General features: G+C 36.2%; 2 protein-coding genes across 3 annotated transcripts; both read left to right on the forward strand.

Annotated features, from left to right (window-relative positions):
* Positions 1–522: 522 nt before the first annotated feature.
* Positions 523–8,889, forward strand: LOC132183822 (GC-rich sequence DNA-binding factor-like protein). Of its 2 annotated transcripts, none has more exons than XM_059597265.2 (6): positions 523–1,793; positions 3,576–3,743; positions 5,332–6,002; positions 6,219–6,501; positions 6,755–7,044; positions 8,024–8,889. In XM_059597265.2, the coding sequence occupies exons 1-6, from the start codon at positions 630–632 to the stop codon at positions 8,214–8,216; spliced, it is 2,769 nt and encodes a 922-aa protein (XP_059453248.2). In that variant the 5' UTR covers positions 523–629; the 3' UTR covers positions 8,217–8,889. The 2 variants fall into 2 exon arrangements, with proteins under 2 accessions (XP_059453248.2, XP_059453249.2); XM_059597266.2 differs by having other exon boundaries at positions 8,030–8,889.
* A 5,125-nt stretch (positions 8,890–14,014) lies between these two features.
* Positions 14,015–17,834, forward strand: LOC132184662 (leucoanthocyanidin reductase). The gene is made up of 5 exons (XM_059598379.2): positions 14,015–14,314; positions 14,441–14,581; positions 14,693–14,930; positions 16,836–17,039; positions 17,224–17,834. The coding sequence occupies exons 1-5, from the start codon at positions 14,108–14,110 to the stop codon at positions 17,478–17,480; spliced, it is 1,047 nt and encodes a 348-aa protein (XP_059454362.2). The 5' UTR covers positions 14,015–14,107; the 3' UTR covers positions 17,481–17,834.
* The last annotated feature ends 211 nt before the right edge of the window (positions 17,835–18,045 follow it).

Raw genomic sequence — 18,045 nt, forward strand, 5'->3', positions numbered from 1 at the left:
GAAATGAAAAATGACTCAAAATTATTTAAGGGCTTGTTTGGAAAAGACATTATTCCCAACCTAAACTCTTTTCTCTATTTTTAGGTTGATTTGACACATTAATACTTAACTTAATTCAAAATTTTCAAAATTTGTCAACAAAACTAATAAAAAACATTAAATAAAATTTTTTGAAATCAAGAAAATTAAAAAAGTATAAAAAATATTTATATTTAGGGGGTGGCCGAACCACCCCTAAAGAGATCCACCCCTTAGGGGTGGTTCAAAACCATTCCAATTATTATTATTTTTTCTTTTTTTTAATATATATATATATATATTTTTAATTAGATTTTTTATTATTAAATTTAATATTATTCTAACAACCAAAACATAATGCAAATTTTTATTTTTTTATTGATATTCGCAATTTTTAAGTTCAACCGATCGAGTACAATAGAAAAAAATCGCACGCGAAACAAGCCTTTTTGAGATGCTCTAAAGTCTAAACCGTTCGCGCTCTTACTAAACCGACTTGAACCCGGTATCCAAGTTAATACCCAAACAGTCCAACATTCCTCTCCAATCCGCTCCTTTCCCCCAATCTGTTCGACTACTGAATCGTGAGTGAATACCCCCCCACCCCCGCCATGAGCAGCATTAGAGCCAGGAACTTCCGCCGCCGTGCCGGGGACGACGATGATGACAACAACAACCAAAACGACGACGTCAAGGTCATCACCAAGACTACCACCCCCGCTCCAAAACCTAAGCCCAAGAAGCTCCTGAGCTTCGCGGACGACGAGGACGCCCTAACCCCCTCCCGCTCCACCTCCTCCTCCTCCAAGCGTCCGACCAAGCTCTCCACCTCCTCTTCATCCTCTCACAAGGTGACCTCCCGCACCGACCGCCGGGCCCACTCCTCCGCCTCTGTCGCCTCCAATGTCCAGCCCCAGGCCGGTACCTATACCAAAGAGGCCCTCCTCCAGCTCCAGAAGAACACCCGAACACTCGCCCCCTCTCGCCCCTCCTCCACCGAGCCCGCCATCGTCCTCAAAGGTCTCCTCAAACCCCCCGACGACGATGACGACCAACCCGCTATCTCCCAAACCCTCAAGCGAAACGACGGCGAATCGGAAGACGACGACCACAACGAGGAACACAACAGAGAGAGGCTCGACGCGCAGGCCCGGTTCGTTTCCTTGGGCATCGGAAAACCCAAGGATTCGTTGATTCCGGATCAGGCTACCATCGAAGCGATACGTGCGAAGCGGGAGCGGCTTCGGAAATCGCGCGCGGCCGCACCGGATTACATCTCGTTGGACGGAGGCAGCAATCACGGCGAGGCCGAGGGACTGAGCGACGAGGAGCCCGAGTTCCGGAGCCGAATCGCCATGTTTGGGGAGAAGAAGAAGACCGAGTCCACGGAAACGAAGAAGACCAAGAAGGGCGTGTTTGAGGACGACGACGGCGACGAGAGGGCAACGAGTGTGCACCTCGCGAAGGATAGCGAGAACGGTGAAGAGGATGAGGACGAGGAGGAGAAGATATGGGAGGAGGAGCAGTTCCGGAAGGGGTTGGGGAAGAGAATGGACGATGGGACTAGCAGAGTAGCTGTCACTGCTACTGTTCCAGTGGTTCACAGTTTGCAGCAGCATAACTCTGTTTATCCGGCCTCCGTGCCCAGTGCGGTGGGAGCGGCGAGTATAGGCTGCGCAATTGGAGCCTCGCAAGGTTTGGATGCTCTGATGTCAATACCGCAACAAGCCGAGGTTGCAAGGAAAGCTCTACAGGAGAGTGTGAGGAGGCTTAAGGTATGGAATGCTTATCCCATTGCCCAAATAGAACCTGGGAAATTGTTTAGATATTTAGTATAGTCTTTTTGTTTGGGATATATGCTAAAGCATCCTAGACGCAAGGATTTACAGCATTTTCTTGCAAGTTTGATAAGAAATGATAAAGATGTGTTGCAGGTTCTTTGTGACTTGTGTTTAGTTTGGTATCATTTTGATTTCATTAGTTATTTTTGTGGCTGCTCTGATTAGAGTAAAATTGATTTATTTCTTATGAGTTTCATGCATATGAGAAGAAAGAACCACACAAATATAAGTTTAAGAGTAGAATCTTAGGAAAGAATAAATAGCTGTTAAAAATAGAATGCATGGCACCTTTATTTTTTGTTGGGAAAAATGTAGATTTTCTTAAACGTTTAAGGAGTTCGATTCAGGGTTTGTTTGACAAAAAGTTTTTTTCATTTCTCTTAAAAAAGTCAACCTCATTTCTTTATATTAACAAGCAACTTTATTCACTTTTTTCTCACAAAATATTTAAAACTCGTTTCTACTTTATATCACATCAATCAATTCCCTTCTCATTTCTCATCTCAAAACTCTTTGGCAAACACACTTAGGATCTGGCCTGTAGATGAGTGATAACATCAGAATCACAACAATAAATCCTGATATTTAATTCTTTACAAGTAACACCTAATTATGAGCATTATCAGCAGTTATGAGCAGTTAAGAGGAGCTGCGATGGTTTTTGAAGCCTATTATAGGTTGAAGATAGGCACTGGAACCTTTAGCTGTGCAGGTGAATGGATGATGGAAACTCTGCTGGAAATAAACAACTTCTATTGCTTTTGAAGGTTTTAGCTGGATTTTCAGGAAGCAAGAAATTTTTACTAAAGAGCATGGAAGTGATTTGTTACTTCATCTCAGTAGACAAAAACGATTGAACTTCAGGGTAACTGAGAATGGGATGAAGTGTGTGGTTGTGTGTTCAAACCCAATAGGTGCATGTGCTGCAAAACCAAATCATAGGCATTCATTTGTAGCTGCTGAATATTCATTCAGTCATAAATGGCAATACAACAATTACTGCTGAAGTGATCTCTATTATGGTCAGAGGTGTCTGCAGAGTTTGTGTTGGCAGCTGGTGCCATGGATTAGGTTTAATTGATGCATGCTAATAGCGCACAGTGGATAGTTTTATGGAGTAATTATAACTTCAAGTGAAAGAAAAAGATAACTCGATATATGGAGGGAACTGACTAGTGGATGATGCCTCTAGGTACATGGAGTAATGAGTTCAAAAACTGCTACAGCGAGGCCTTCAATTTTAGGTAACTGGTACAACAGATGGGGTTTTACAGATGCATGCTAATAGCACCCAGTGAATTGTTTTATAGAATAATATACTGGGGAATTGAAAAAAAAAAAAAAAAAAAAAAAAAAAAGAAGATGAAAACCCAATGTATGGAGGGACCTAGCTGGTAGACACCTCCTCCGGTTAATTGGAGTATTGAGTTAACATATTGCTACAGGGGTGCCTTCATTTTCAAGTTAAATTAATTTATTTCGTTGCATAATGGGTTGTTGGTGTTGGCACACACTTATATATATATATATATATATATTTTGTGTGTGTGTGTGTGTGTGTGTTTGCCTATATCTTGTAAAATTGTTCATGAGCATGAAACTCAGTTTTGGCATGACATATCTTAACAATGTTATGCTTCTAACGTTTGCATATAACTCCATCCTTTTAAAACTCTCTCTTTTTTTTTTTTCTTTATTTATTTATTTTTAAATCAGGAATCTCATGGTAGCACCATCATGTCACTGGCAAAGACTGACGATGATTTGTCTGCCTCACTTTCGAATATTACTGCTCTTGAAAAGTCTCTATCTGATGCCAATGAGAAGTTTATCTTTATGCAAAAGCTTCGTCATTATGTTTCTGTTATATGTGACTTCTTGAAGGTAATAATTCATCTTATTTGTGTCCTGCATGTTTGTATGCTGCAACTTTATGTTTGTCTTGTACAAGATGACAAATGTTAAATGCACATGTCTTGCATTTATGTATAAGTGTGTTCGGCCCTTCTAAATAGAATTCTTACAACATGGTAGTTATATACTGGTTTTAAGGTTCTCATATTCCATAAATATCTTTACTGGTATGTCACTTCATTCTGAGGTACCAAGAGATCTATGATTGTTAGTTTTTTCATTATTTGGGATTTTTTGGGATATGTCTAAGTTGGTGATGGAGTTAATGAGGTGCTGAAGAGGTTGTTTTAGTAAAGACCGGAGTAGTACAATATATATATATATATATATATAAAAAATCACAATTTAATTAAAATACAAAAAGGCGCAACTCCGGAGTACAATTTGGAATGACATTTCACTTTGTCTCATGTGCACTATTTTGAGGGAGAGGAATGCTATGACTTTCAATGATTGGATTTATAAATAATTAGATTGAAGTCTATTTTCATGAGACACTTGGGGGATTCCATTATTTGTCTTTCTTGAATTTCTTAGATCTTTGTAATTGCAGAGTTTGATTTGCGTTTTTTTTTTGTATGCCTCCCGTGTACTAAAGTTACGTCTTTTTATTATCATTTATTTTTAAACTAATAAAAAACCAAAATCAATGCATAGTGACATATTTGAAAAAGGTTGCTCGATCAGAATTGTACTTGTATGATTGGGATGCCTTCTGAATGGTATTCATGACTTTGCCTACAAGTCATATATTAGATCTAGAAGGTGTAAGGTAAACTAAACCTGTTTAGGAATGATTTAAAACATATTGCATATTTGATTATATTATATAAATATAGACGATATACTGATTTGACAAATTTTCAAATTTAAGTAGGTTGTAGAACTTCAGGTATAAATGCCCAAAGAAAAAGGGAAAAGTATTGAGGCCCAAGTGGTGAAGGCCTTGGACGTGGTAGCATCCGTATCAGGGTTAATGTTTGAATCCTTCTAGGTGCAAACAATTCTTTGGAGCCACGCTCGGCGAAGCTGAGTCTTACCCGATCCGTGTGTGTATTTTTTTTGGGGGGGGGGGGGGGGGGGGGGGCGCGCATGCATGGGTCTAGGGTTTGCTCTTAAGGGGTGAGTACACGAAATGACCATACCTTGGGAGAGTTTCCCATCATAAAAAAAAAAAAAAAAAAATTTAGACCTTGGCTCATATCACTTATCGAATTACTGGGATACTAAACAACAACAGCAACCAAACCTTGCATCCTAAGTACTTTTGGTCATCATCAGGATCCTGTTTTCCCATTTATCCATCCTGGGTCATATGTATGTTATCTTTCACCACTGCCTCAATCCACATTGTCTTAATCCTTCCTCGTGTAGTGTCTCCTCCTACTTGGCATATATCATTCAACCTCACTGTTGTTGTCATTTGCTTTTATGGAACATGACCGAACCATCTCAAACAACATTGTCTGTCATGCTTTTTGATTGATGATGCCTCAAACTACTTGGCAGGGCCCTGCTTTTTTATCTGTATTTATTGTTGTGCTGTTTTCCCTTTCAGGATAAAGCTCCCTATATAGAGGAGCTTGAAGAGCAGATGCAGAAGCTTCATGAAGAACGTGCTTCAGCTATTTTGGAAAGAAGGGCTGCTGATAATGATGACGAACTGATGGAGGTAGAAGCAGCTGTTAGTGCAGCAATGTCTGTTTTCAGTCAAAGAGGTAGCAGTGCTGAAATGATTGCGGCAGCCAGAAGTGCAGCACAGGCTGCATCTGCTACTGTAAGAGAGCAAACAAATCTACCAGCGATGTTAGATGAGTTTGGTAGAGACATAAACCTGCAGAAACGTATGGATATGACGCGGAGGGCTGAGCGCAGGAAAGCTAGGTTCAATTCTAAGAGAATATCATCCATGGAACTGGATAGTTCCAATCAAAGAATAGAAGGCGAGTCAAGCTCGGATGAGAGTGATAGTGAGAGTACAGCATACCAGCATCACCGAAAATTGTTGCTCCAGACTGCTGATCAAATTTTCAGTGATGCAGCTGAGGAATATTCCCAACTTTCAGCTGTCAAAGAAAGATTTGAAAAATGGAAGAGAGATTATTCATCAAGTTATCGTGATGCTTACATGTCGTTAAGTGTCCCTGCTATCTTCTCTCCGTACGTGAGACTGGAGCTGTTGAAGTGGGACCCACTTCATGAGGATGTAGATTTTTTTGATATGAAATGGTATTTGGCCAACAACTTACTAATTTAAGAGTTCCAATTTTTTTGAACTTTTCCAGAGACTTGCTTCTCTGGGTTGGTTAAACTTGCTTGGTTGAGGCATTATCCACACTGACTTTCATTGGTAAAATAACACAAAAGCACACAAAGATATGTGTTTTTATAACTACTTGTTTACTTCCATCGTTTGTTTATATTAATAATTGTTTACTTCTTCAGGCATTCGGTGTTATTTAATTATGGTCTGCCGACCGATGGAAGTGATTTTGCATCTGAGGATACTGATGCTAATCTTGTCCCTGAACTGGTGGAAAAGGTAGCACTTCCTATTTTGCATCATGAAATTGTCCACTGTTGGGACATGCTCAGCACACGAGAGACGAAAAATGCTGTTAATGCCACTGGCCTGGTTACGAGTTATGTTCCAGCTTCCAATGAGGCTCTTTCAGATTTATTAGCTGCTATTCGCACTTGTCTAGCTGAGGCTGTTGCTAATCTTACGGTATATCTTTTGAACTATCAAACTCTCATTTTTAAAGGTGTTTACATAAACATGGACACAAGTGCATGCACACACATACGCGCGCACAGAAGTATATGAGACATACATATGTATGCGAGGATATGTAATATGTGTATTTAATTATTTGATATTGTTTTTTCTTTTCTGTTATTTTGATTATAAGTTCAAGAGACAATGACATATTAACTTCAATTGCTCTTTATATATATTCTCCCAACATTCCATTTCATAGGTCCCAACGTGGAGCCCACTTGTATTGAAGGCTGTGCCGGGTGCTGCACGAGTCGCAGCATATCGATTTGGAATGTCTGTTCGTTTGTTGAGGAATATCTGCTTGTGGAAAGACATTTTTGCTTTGCCAGTAATAGAGAAACTTGCTCTAGATGAGCTTTTGTGTGGAAAAGTGCTACCTCATGTTCGAAGCATTACAGCAAATGTTCATGATGCAATCACAAGAACTGAAAGGATCATTGCTGCTCTATTTGGGGTCTGGGCAGGGCCAAATGTCACGGGTGGACGCAGGTACAGATAATAATCCTCCTCTTGCCTTTGAATTAGCCTGGTTGCACTACTCCCTCCTTGAGATTGGCTTCCTCATTTAACTTTTGCTTGGGTAGGAGTTTTGTATGGCATGAGTTAAGTAATTCTTATATTGGTGCCTTTGCGTTTTTAATCAACATTTTAAATGGTGGTTAATGGTGATGGATTTGGGTCGCTCTGTGACTTTCTGCTTTGTGTAGTCATTCTTCTATTATTTATCTGAATTTTTAACATTCTTCCTAGTGTTTTTTTTTGGGTCCCCTCGGTGTTAGTTGCTTTGCTGTTGCCTTAATACCTCAGAGCATTTTTTGAGGATTCCCTAATAACCTAGCCTTAATGTCGTAAACTGCAACAGTATGCTGTATTGTAGGTCTTTGGATTGCCTTTAAGGTTTGGGCATAAACTAAAAAGAGTAAGGAAAGAAAAGGGTGGATGAAACAATAGTTTTGCATGTGTAAGATACGTTATTACTTGCATGATTTCATGTATTACTGCAACTGTATGGTCACAGCATGTGGCTACTCAAGCGCCGTGTTGCACCGTAGCAATTTGTTACGAGTTTTGTCAATAATGTCATGCTCTTGTTCAGGTCACTATAGTCCCAGATTAAGGGACTTGTTTCTTGCCTTTTTCATGATTTTTAAAGTTCGGGGATCAAGTTCCGATTAGGTGTGGTGTGAAAAATTGAAAGGAAACGGAGAAAATAAATCCAAAAATGGGATGTAGAAAATTTAGTCCCAAGTCTCAAACTTTGTAGCCCTCTTTTGGAATGCTCTTACTTACCATATAATGTCCAACAAGTATAATCTATTTGGTGCCTTTCATTCCAATCTTGAGGTAACCTGACCCAGTGTGTTTTGTGAAATGAGAGTTTATTACTGTTTAATATCAGATTGTCTCCAAGGCATGTTGAATGCTAAGTTTCCTATCTTTTTCTTCTTTTGAATAAATTAACGTCCAGCCACAGGTTGCAACCACTGGTGGATTACGTGCTGTTGCTTGGAAAGACATTGGAGAAGAAGCGAGTGATGGGAATTACCGAGAGTGAGACTAGTGGACTTGCCCGGCGATTGAAAAAGCTGCTGGTTGAGCTCAATGAATATGACAATGCTAGGGAGCTAGCTAAGACCTTCCATCTCAAGGAGGCATTGTAATAATGTGACAGTGAGAATACTAGGCTTACCCATGAGTTAAAGAATTGCGGGGCTCATCTCAAGAAATACATTGAAGGCTAGAGCCATATCTGGAGCCTGGAGGAGGCACCTCAAGCAACAAGGATCAGGCCTGTAAATATCAAAGAGCCACTCTGTGCTCTCATTCTTCCAGTTAAATTTGAACAGAGGGCTGTTCATGTCTTGACCTTGAACCCCAAAGAGGCATTTGAGTGCTTGCTCTCTCCCTCTTTGTCCCATGATGCTTTTTTTAACAGTCACCAGCCAAATGGCTAGTGGGCGTTGTAGCTTTGAGGCTTCCACTTAGGTTTCTATGCTCTACAATACATTATTGTCTCTTTTCGTCTTTCTCTTTTTGGGAAGGAGGGCCGAGGGTGAATGTCGCAAAATTTTCGAGAGGCAATAATGTGATTTTTTTTCTTTTTGGTTCTCTCTAATGCTCTCTTTTTTCATTCTAATGGTACCTATAGGCACAGTTTTCAAGGTATTGTCTGCTGCTTTACCGCTAGTATCATGAGGTAGATAACTAGGGTCTTCCTTTACCCAAGCTTTGTGGAATTATTGCTATTGGGCCTCTCAAGAGGATCATTTAGCAATGGACACAATTTCAATCTTGTCTAGTTTTGATTCATACATGATTCAGTCGAAGTTCTTATATGTGCATCTTAATCAAATTGAAAACTTATCTTCTTTACTTTATTTTTGTATTCCATGAATGTCATTAACCCAAAGCCAAACTAATTAACCTAACTAATTTGGTGAGATAGCCAGGCAGCCATGTGATTAATAAAATAATCAATCAATTACGTGGCAACTTATACACCATTAACGGTGTATATGGTATAATGTCATTTAAAAATAAATGATACAGTTACATATTTACCATTCAGTGAAGTTTAATTTAGATATTGAAATGACTCATTTAAATTTTACATGAAATAGAGAGGATTCTTATCCGTCCAGTTAACCCTAATAAATTCATCCAGACGTCATTATAATCTATTAAAATAAAAAATAAAAAATGTGAATCTTATTTGAAACTCTGGAAAAAACTATTGGAGTAGAATCGTAATTTGAAAAGATTTTGAGGTTATGAACTTGATCTGTTTCATTGAAAAAAAAAAAAAAAAAAAAAAAAAAAAAAAACTGGCTCTATCTAAATATTATTATACTTTGAAGGATCTTAAGAGATTCGGCAACCATACAAGCATCCCAATTTCTTGTTGAGTTTATTTACTTAATACATTTTTATTCTCTATGTGACGGGGATTTAATCTGGTTGGAGGCGGCCATGTGCTACATTGCTTACATGTCTCTGCAAGCCTGCTTTTGTTAGGTGAATTGTGAGATTTTGTTTTCCCTTGCACACAACGCATGGATATCTTTTGTTATTAAGCAATCTAAAAGACGAGAGTTACCGGGCTCACTTGCCTCTAGCATGTTGGCCTGCAATGCCCTCTCCTAAATTATCCGAATTTTTGTATATTTAAATAATCTAATAACAGTAGATTTTAATCCAACAATAGATAGCATATACATGAATTATGATCATCCCAGTTTATTTGAATTGGAGAATATTTGAGAGGTATTTTTGTTTCTATCAAAAAGTGAAAAGATAAAAATACTCGTCAAATATAATTAACTGGATATTGGATCTTTTTCCCATATACATGGGTTTGTTTTTGTTTCTTTTTGGTGGCTATGACAATCAAACCAGGCGAAATATGATGGTTGTGTCATCATTAATCGCTTGATCAAACCAAAAATTCACTTTTAGTGACTTCCTCACGTTTTCTCTTCCTCACTCTTAATCATTTCACCAATTATAATATGTCCATCAATATAAACAACTTATAATAAAACTTGTAGTACCTGAAGCATTTTTTCGAAAGTCATTCTGCGGTGGTAAACATCACACACTCATAAGTGACCTAAGAAAATGTAAGCCTTTACATGTGTAAAGTATTTTAAAATATAAACTTAATTAGCGTGTGTTTGGCTTCGGAAAATCAATCATTCACATAATAGATATGCTTGATTTTTCCATGAAAAAAAACAAAAACAACAAGGATTCCTAGTAATTAACTTGTGATATGTATGTCCAAATTAAGGACCAAATCCTTCTCCCATGATGATGTTTCATTTTCCATGAAAACGATGGAATCCTACTTGAGTTGGTGATTTGTCCAAAACCAACTGTGCAAGAAAATTGAGAAAAAAGAAATACATAAACTTGATTATAACTTGTAAGTATCCAAAAACCACTTAGAATAGCAATCATCCTTATGTTTGGTCCAGAACACAGTTCTGATAGTTGAAGCTAATTCTCATAATTCTCCACGCATGCATTTTTGGAGTCATGATTGACCTTTTTCTTGTTGATGAAAAAGACTTTCACCTTTTTTTGTAAATTTTCGAAGCTTCGACGTCCAAAGATCCACGTGACCTCTAGGTTAATTAGGTTTGAAAATCATTTGTGAAATATTTTATAGTCAAAGATTTCTATTAGTTTCAAACTTCCCTCATGATATCTGGACAAGGTGAATACTCACTCAACAACGTTTGGTCATATATAGGTGCATGTTGACAAGTTGAATACTCACTCAACAACGTTAGGTCATATATAGGTGCATATATGTCGTCATTGTCGTGGCACTTGGTCTTACCTAAAATAATACATCTAAATATTTTCTTCTTGTTTTTTTTTTTTTTTTTTAACTCTTGTCAATTGATTCTATAATCTACATAGGGAGAAACTTACATAGTTTGACCAACTATAACCCACCAATGAACACAGAATCTGGTTGAAAACTGGTTAAGGTCATAACTCACCAACAAATGCTCTATTTATATGAAGGAACGACATATCATCATTTCAGATACAACTATATACTTATATTCATACACTAAATTTGATAAAACCCTAGCTCTCCTTTGAACGTCATATTATTTCTTTTGCTAACTTAAATATCGAAGTCAACTGTCCCTGCTTGTTTTGCAGTGTTTGTTGATTGAATTAGACCGTGCAATTAACTGCATCACTAGAAGGAATACATGAGTGATTGGTTAAATGATTGAGGATGATAAAAATAAGTGATTGATGTAGGGCTGTTCGAACTATATTCATTAATTTAATATTAATCATTAGTTAATGCCTCGATCTATATGATCATATTCAATCAACAACATATATTTTTATGCAATATGACAAGCAATTCTCTAGAAAATTAATTTCTACCAAACGATTGCTTTCAATAAATGGAAATGAGAGGGACTGCGGGTTTGGTGGTGGCTTAAAATTATTCATAATAATATGATATCTATGTGAATGCACAGAAGAAGAAAAAAAAAAAATTAGATATCATGATACATGCATATTACTGTTAATACGTTTATAATCAAAATAATTATTTTTTAATAAAAAGGAAATCACAGGGCTATATACCTTCTTTAAGACGCTAGTAATTAGTTGAGCTGAATTAATATTGCAATCGATCTATAATTTTTGGGCTAACTTATATTGTTTGTAGAGGACACTTACCAGACTCAACGATCTACATGGTGCATGCAAGAAAGTAAAATGCAACCTCGGAGTATTCGGTTTTATTAAAATATATATTAATTAAATGATTAAATTTATTATTTTTTATTTGTTTAAATTTTTAAAATAAATTGTAATTTAGCATAATATCATAGCAAAAATTCTAAAATTAAACTTTGTCTTCGTAATTTATGATATTAAAAGAGAGTTTACACCCGCGTTTCTTTCCCGAAAGTAGTAATCCTCCCTTCATGTGCACATATTTTTAATCACAAAATCTACTTATAAGTCTATATATATACGGGATAATATATATTTCTAATTGTTTCATCTTTGCATCTCATAAATGATTCAATTCTTAATTATTTAATTAAATTAATTAGTTTTTATCCGCTAAATCTACTTTTTTGGTCTCATTGGGTGGACTTTATTAGATAGTTTCACGGGTAATGATGTCTTGCTGTGACCATCTGTGCGACGGGGGCCCTGCATGTCATGATGATTGTACTTAATTAATTACTTTTTTAATTTTGTTAATCATACAAGATGCTTTGGCATAAACCTTCCAACAAAATGTGTGTCGATCGGCACATCAACATTTAATTTTTTTCCTAATCAATTGGTGAAGCATTAATTACAGTGTCCTGTGTTTGTCATATTCCCTGCTCAGACAGCCAGTGCTCCGCTGATTTCATCAATATTCACATGGCCATCAATGTACACAAGGCAAAGAATTTCAGGACAAGCCATTCCAGTTTGCAAAACTAGACAGTAATATTACCGTTTGATTAACACGTATATAGTCAAAGATATGGTTTGATCAGATGTATTAGCTACGTATCATATGTACTATCATAGGCTTAAAATATTTTCACGTGTTTTCTATATATTGGAAAGTATTCTAATACGTAAAGGTAAAATTTATTTTTGAATTTTGAGTTATTTATTAATTAGTATATTCATAAAAAAAAAAAAACACAAATTACGTACCATAGGTTTAAAATATTATCATGTGTTTTTTTTTATTATTATTGGAAAGTATTCTAACACGTAAAGGTTAAAATTGTTTTTTGAATTTTAAGTTATTTATTAATATATTCATTAGAAAATAAAAAACAAAAACACATTTATCATGATCCATATAGGAAGTCAAATATTGAGGAAATTGTAATGAGAAGTGTTATGAAGCCAAACAAATAAATTTCGAAAATTTTTAAACTGGCGTGACAAACCGTAAGTGACAGACAAAGGAGAGAGAATTGCATTTTTTTTTTTTAATTTAAAAACTTTTGCCACGTTAGTTTAAAAAATTTTCTGATTCATTTGTTTAATTAGCTTTCTAGCACTACACAATTGTAATATTGTCCACGTAACAATTATAATTATTACCACATAATTATAAAGCCAGTCTAGCTAGCTACTATGGTAATTAATGGGGAATCGGCTGCTTCAAAGTGGTGACCTTGTAAAAAGTAACCATTTTAGTGATAGGGCCTGGATTATCCCTTACCCGACTGTCTTAAGTTGCACGAGCTTCAGTTCCTAGCTGCTAGTCAAAGGCATCCAATTAAGAGGGTGTGAGCTTCCTTCAAAAAAAAAAAAGAGGGTGTGAGCTAAAGGTCAACTTGTGAGTTGCACCACATAAACAACTACCTACATGGTGACGCAATTGAACCGTTCTTTATTTTATTTTTAGATGACAATGATCATTTTGATTATAATTTATAATATATGATCCGAGTTTAAAGGTGGTACATTTAACAATGTAGACATAAATTTTTTCCGAGCTTCCTTTAAGTTAGTTTAAAAGAAATTTTCTTCGACTTGCTCTAATAAGGACCAAGTATCTTTTAGAGAAATGTTTTTTTATTTTTTTTTGAATATGTTTGAGTTTTTTAAAAATTAATGTTCAGATTTTTAGGTTAGTAAAAAAGTAATAAATAATTGTTAAAACTATTAAAGATAACATTGTGCATCTTACATGTTAAGAGTATTATGGACAGTTAAAAACATGACCAACCAACATATATAACATCGAGAGAATAAAATAGGCCTGCTCTATTCCGATTCCCTGTTCCTTTCGAAGAAGGGTAGCTGAAACAATAGACCTCATCCATTGAATTCGCGTGGCATTTATTATCTGAATTATTATTTATTTTCTTACATGTTAAAGCCCACTGGGCCGCCCTATATATATACATACATGTGCATACACATACTTCAATACATGAAGTACATAGATACCTTCGCCACACTCTTTTGCTCTGTGTCTCTTGGTGCTAACCGAGAAATACTAGGTTTTACTTCGGTGAAAAAGGCACTTATTGTAAGCATGACTGTTTCAGCCTCTGTTTCCACAGCCAAGGGCCGAGTCCTCGTCGTCGGAGCAACAGGTTTCATTGGTCAGTTCGTCGCAGAAGCCAGCTTAGACGCCGGCCGACCCACCTATGTTCTCGTCCGGCCAGGCTCCGTTGGAGGTGGCCCTTCTAAGGGGAGCACCATCAGGGCTCTCCAAGACAAAGGCGCCATAATCTTGCATGTAATTAAAAATCTCTGTTTCTGTGTAACATATATATATAATACACGCCGCTAATGCACGTATATATGTATGTACAGATAATAATCTGTAACTTTTTTTTTTTTTTTTTTTAATATATGTTTTCAGGGACTCATTAATGATAAAGAATTCATGGAGAAAATACTGAAAGAGCATGAGATCGATATAGTAATATCAGCCGTGGGAGGTGCAAACATACTGGACCAGCTCACCTTAATTGAGGCCATTAAAACTGTCGGTACAATTAAGGTATATATACCACTACATATTTTAAATATGGAAAATGAAATTCTTTTGTTTTTCCGCCAATATTTATTTCGTAATTGGGTAAATAAATGTTAAATATTTTGTGTGTACTAGAGATTTCTGCCGTCGGAGTTTGGACACGACGTGGATAGAGCTGATCCGGTGGAGCCGGGGCTTAATATGTACAAAGACAAGCGCAGAATCAGGCGGTTGCTCGAGGAGTACGGTGTTCCTCACACTTACATTTGCTGCAATTCTATTGCTTCTTGGCCTTACTACGACAACACACACCCTTCCGAGGTTGTCCCTCCTTTGGATCAGTTCCAAATCTACGGTGATGGTAGCGTCAAAGGTGAGAGATACATGTAACTCATCTATGCTTCCACGTATCTTGCTCATTAATACTGGTTCACTACAACGGTTCTCCCTAATCCCTATTATAATTATTGAAGTGAACAACTTTTGCGGTTAAAATTTTATTTTATTTCACCTAACTGTAACGTAATGTATACTGTTTAATAAAATAAAATAAAATTTTGATCTTAAAATGTTTCATTTATATTTAGTATATAGATTGTTCGGTCCCAAAATAGACACTTTAAATTCTACTTGCTCGAATAGGTAAGTAAGGTACGTCCTTTGAGTGCACCAGCATCTTTTCTGAGCAAATGGGTGCACTAATAATCAACACAAATTCCTAACATAGAAAATTTAGTGCAAAAGTAGAATAGCATAAATTCCAACTAGCTAGTAGAACCCAGCTTTGATGGTCTTTAATTATTCTATAAGAAAGGTATCTTCTACCCACTACCTTTAACGAGGCACTAGACAAAAACTTTTATTTTTAATTTTTTAATTTTTTTCTCTACACGAATGAAAAATCGCCGCTTACTTCAAAGCATTTGCACTGGCTCTCACCTGACAACTTGAAAGTTAGAAGGTTGTCTCTTTGTTCATCGAATCGGATCCGGCTTACATGCTGTTATTAAAATAACAGTATGTATGCTGTAGTTAAATCAACGGTCAAGATTAAATTTTAAAATTGACTTATTTTTATAAGCATTTAATAAGAGAGAAAAAATGAAAAAAGATTTAAAAAAATTTAATCTTGACCATTGATTAAACTACAGCATGTAAGCCAAATCCAACACAAACTTCAATTTAGTCGTTGCTAGCTTTTACTAAGAAATTGATGTGAATGTCGTCTACTTGTTATTTTAGTGCATTGGTTTGAACAAGTCAAACTTATAAAATCGTGAGAGATGACACGATCGAGACCGACCGGTCTCTGTCACATCTTCCAATAAGGTTTTAAAAATCACCCACCCTTTCTTTTCTTTTCTTTTAAAAGTGACCTTCATTTATTTCTGATTGGATTATTCCCATTGACAATAATTGAGATACCAAAAATAACTATTTCAAAAAGCCTTTTATCTTTGTAAATAAATCTCCAATTTTGATGGTTAGTTTGGGAACAAATCCTCTCCATTGATTTGAATTTATATTTAAAGGATATTTTTGTCTTTTCATTTTTTAATAAAATATAAATATTTTTTTAATATAATTAATTAAATATTATTCTACTTAAATAAACTGAAAATAATCTTAATTTATTAGTTTGACCGGTTACTGTCCTTTTTAGTTTCATGTTCAAATTTGCCTCTACTCACTTGGAATGTCCACGTGTATGATGCACTTTCCCATGTCGCTACCGTACCATTTTTATGACCAACATGTCCATCATCATACCAATAGTTTTATTAAGGATTTTTTTTGGGCACCCTAATTTATATGTAGTGAGACGGATTAGTTGGCTTGAGTCACTTCCTTCGCCAATAAGTTTATATAATTATATGGATGGTGACTTAAGAAAACAAGAAGTTTATATAAACCTGTACTTATCAAATACTCTCAACTCTTTTTTGGTTTGTTGTTGAGGTTTTTTATTTTCTTTTCTAGACCCTGTTTTTTTTATAAATGGGGACCTCGAAAAACCTTTTTCGAATCTTTTATATTTGGGCAGAAAATGAGAGAGCGGCCTATTTGCTTGGGCAACAATTTTCTGCCTGAGCAAATAAAAAATTCCTCCATAAGTAGGAATTAGAAACCAACCAAACACACAAACCTAACAGTTTTACAAGTGTTTGGTAGTCAAAGGTTAATGTGACAAAGAAGTTTCAAAACCTAGCTAGGAATAGGAAAGATGCATGCTTATTTGTTTATCCAAATTTATTACATAATGAGTTTGCTATTGCAGCTTATTTTGTTGCCGGCATTGATATTGGAAAATTTACAATTAAAACTATTGATGACATTCGGGCCCTTAACAAGAATGTTCATTTTCGGCCTGCCTGCAATCTTTATAATATCAATGAGCTAGCATCACTGTGGGAAAGAAAGATTGGAAGGACCCTCCCACGAGTTACTGTCTCTGAAAATGACCTACTTGCCGCAGCTGCAGGTCTCATTTATTTTCTTCATCTTCAATTATTTATTCTCGCGTCCAGATCCAATTGATACTAAATCCATTGGAATTGGAACACGTGTCCAATAACAAGACACAAGGAACACGTGTTTTAATCCTACTGGGTCTAGTTCCAGACAACTTTGTCAATCATTTTCATTATTGTATAATGTTTTTGCAGAGAATTGCATACCTGAGAGCATTGTTGCATCATTCACCCATGATATATTCATAAAGGGTTGTCAAGTTAATTTCACAATCGATGGCCCTCAAGATATTGAAGTGGGAACTCTCTACCCTGATGAAACTTTTCGAACCTTGGATGAGTGCTTCAATGACTTTCTTGTCAAAATAGACAGCAAATCTATGAGCAACGGTGAAATTACTGCTGCAAGTCCCGTGGCTGAACCCATGGCAATCACTGCAACATGCGCTTGATCATATTGCAAGGGCCGAGTGTTAATTATTATTCCAATTGTTTTTTTTACGTGGAAAAAGAACTTCAAAAATTTGGGAGTCAATTTGTTTACTATGATTTATCTTGAATTCCTAGTGATTTCTTAGAGGAACGAAGTCGCTCATGCTTGTTCTGGTGGACAAAACTGGGCTTGGTATCGGGGGTAGGCCAATGGATTGGAATTTCTTCAAAATTGAGTTGAAAGAAGTTCTTCTAACTTAGCCTATAAAATTGTTATGTTATTGTTTGTACATGTGCTTGCATCCCATTCCCATCTGATGTAAGATGATTTATTATATTCCAATTTAGTCTATAAAATTGTTATGTTATTGTTAGTACATGTGCATGCATCCCATCTGACGTAAGATGATTTATTGTACAACTTATGCCTTCAGACTTCAAATAAGTTATCATGCTCTAATTACCTAAAGATAATCTTCCTACTCTGTCCACACGTCATATTAATCTTTTCAAGTGTTTTAGGTTATTTGTTAGTGTTTTTGTTTTGTAAACAGAAAACAAAAAGGAGAATGAAAAAACATTAAG

The sequence above is a fragment of the Corylus avellana genome, chromosome 7 (genome assembly GCF_965113065.1).
Source record: "Corylus avellana chromosome 7, dhCorAvel1.hap1.2, whole genome shotgun sequence".
NCBI lineage: Eukaryota > Viridiplantae > Streptophyta > Magnoliopsida > Fagales > Betulaceae > Corylus > Corylus avellana.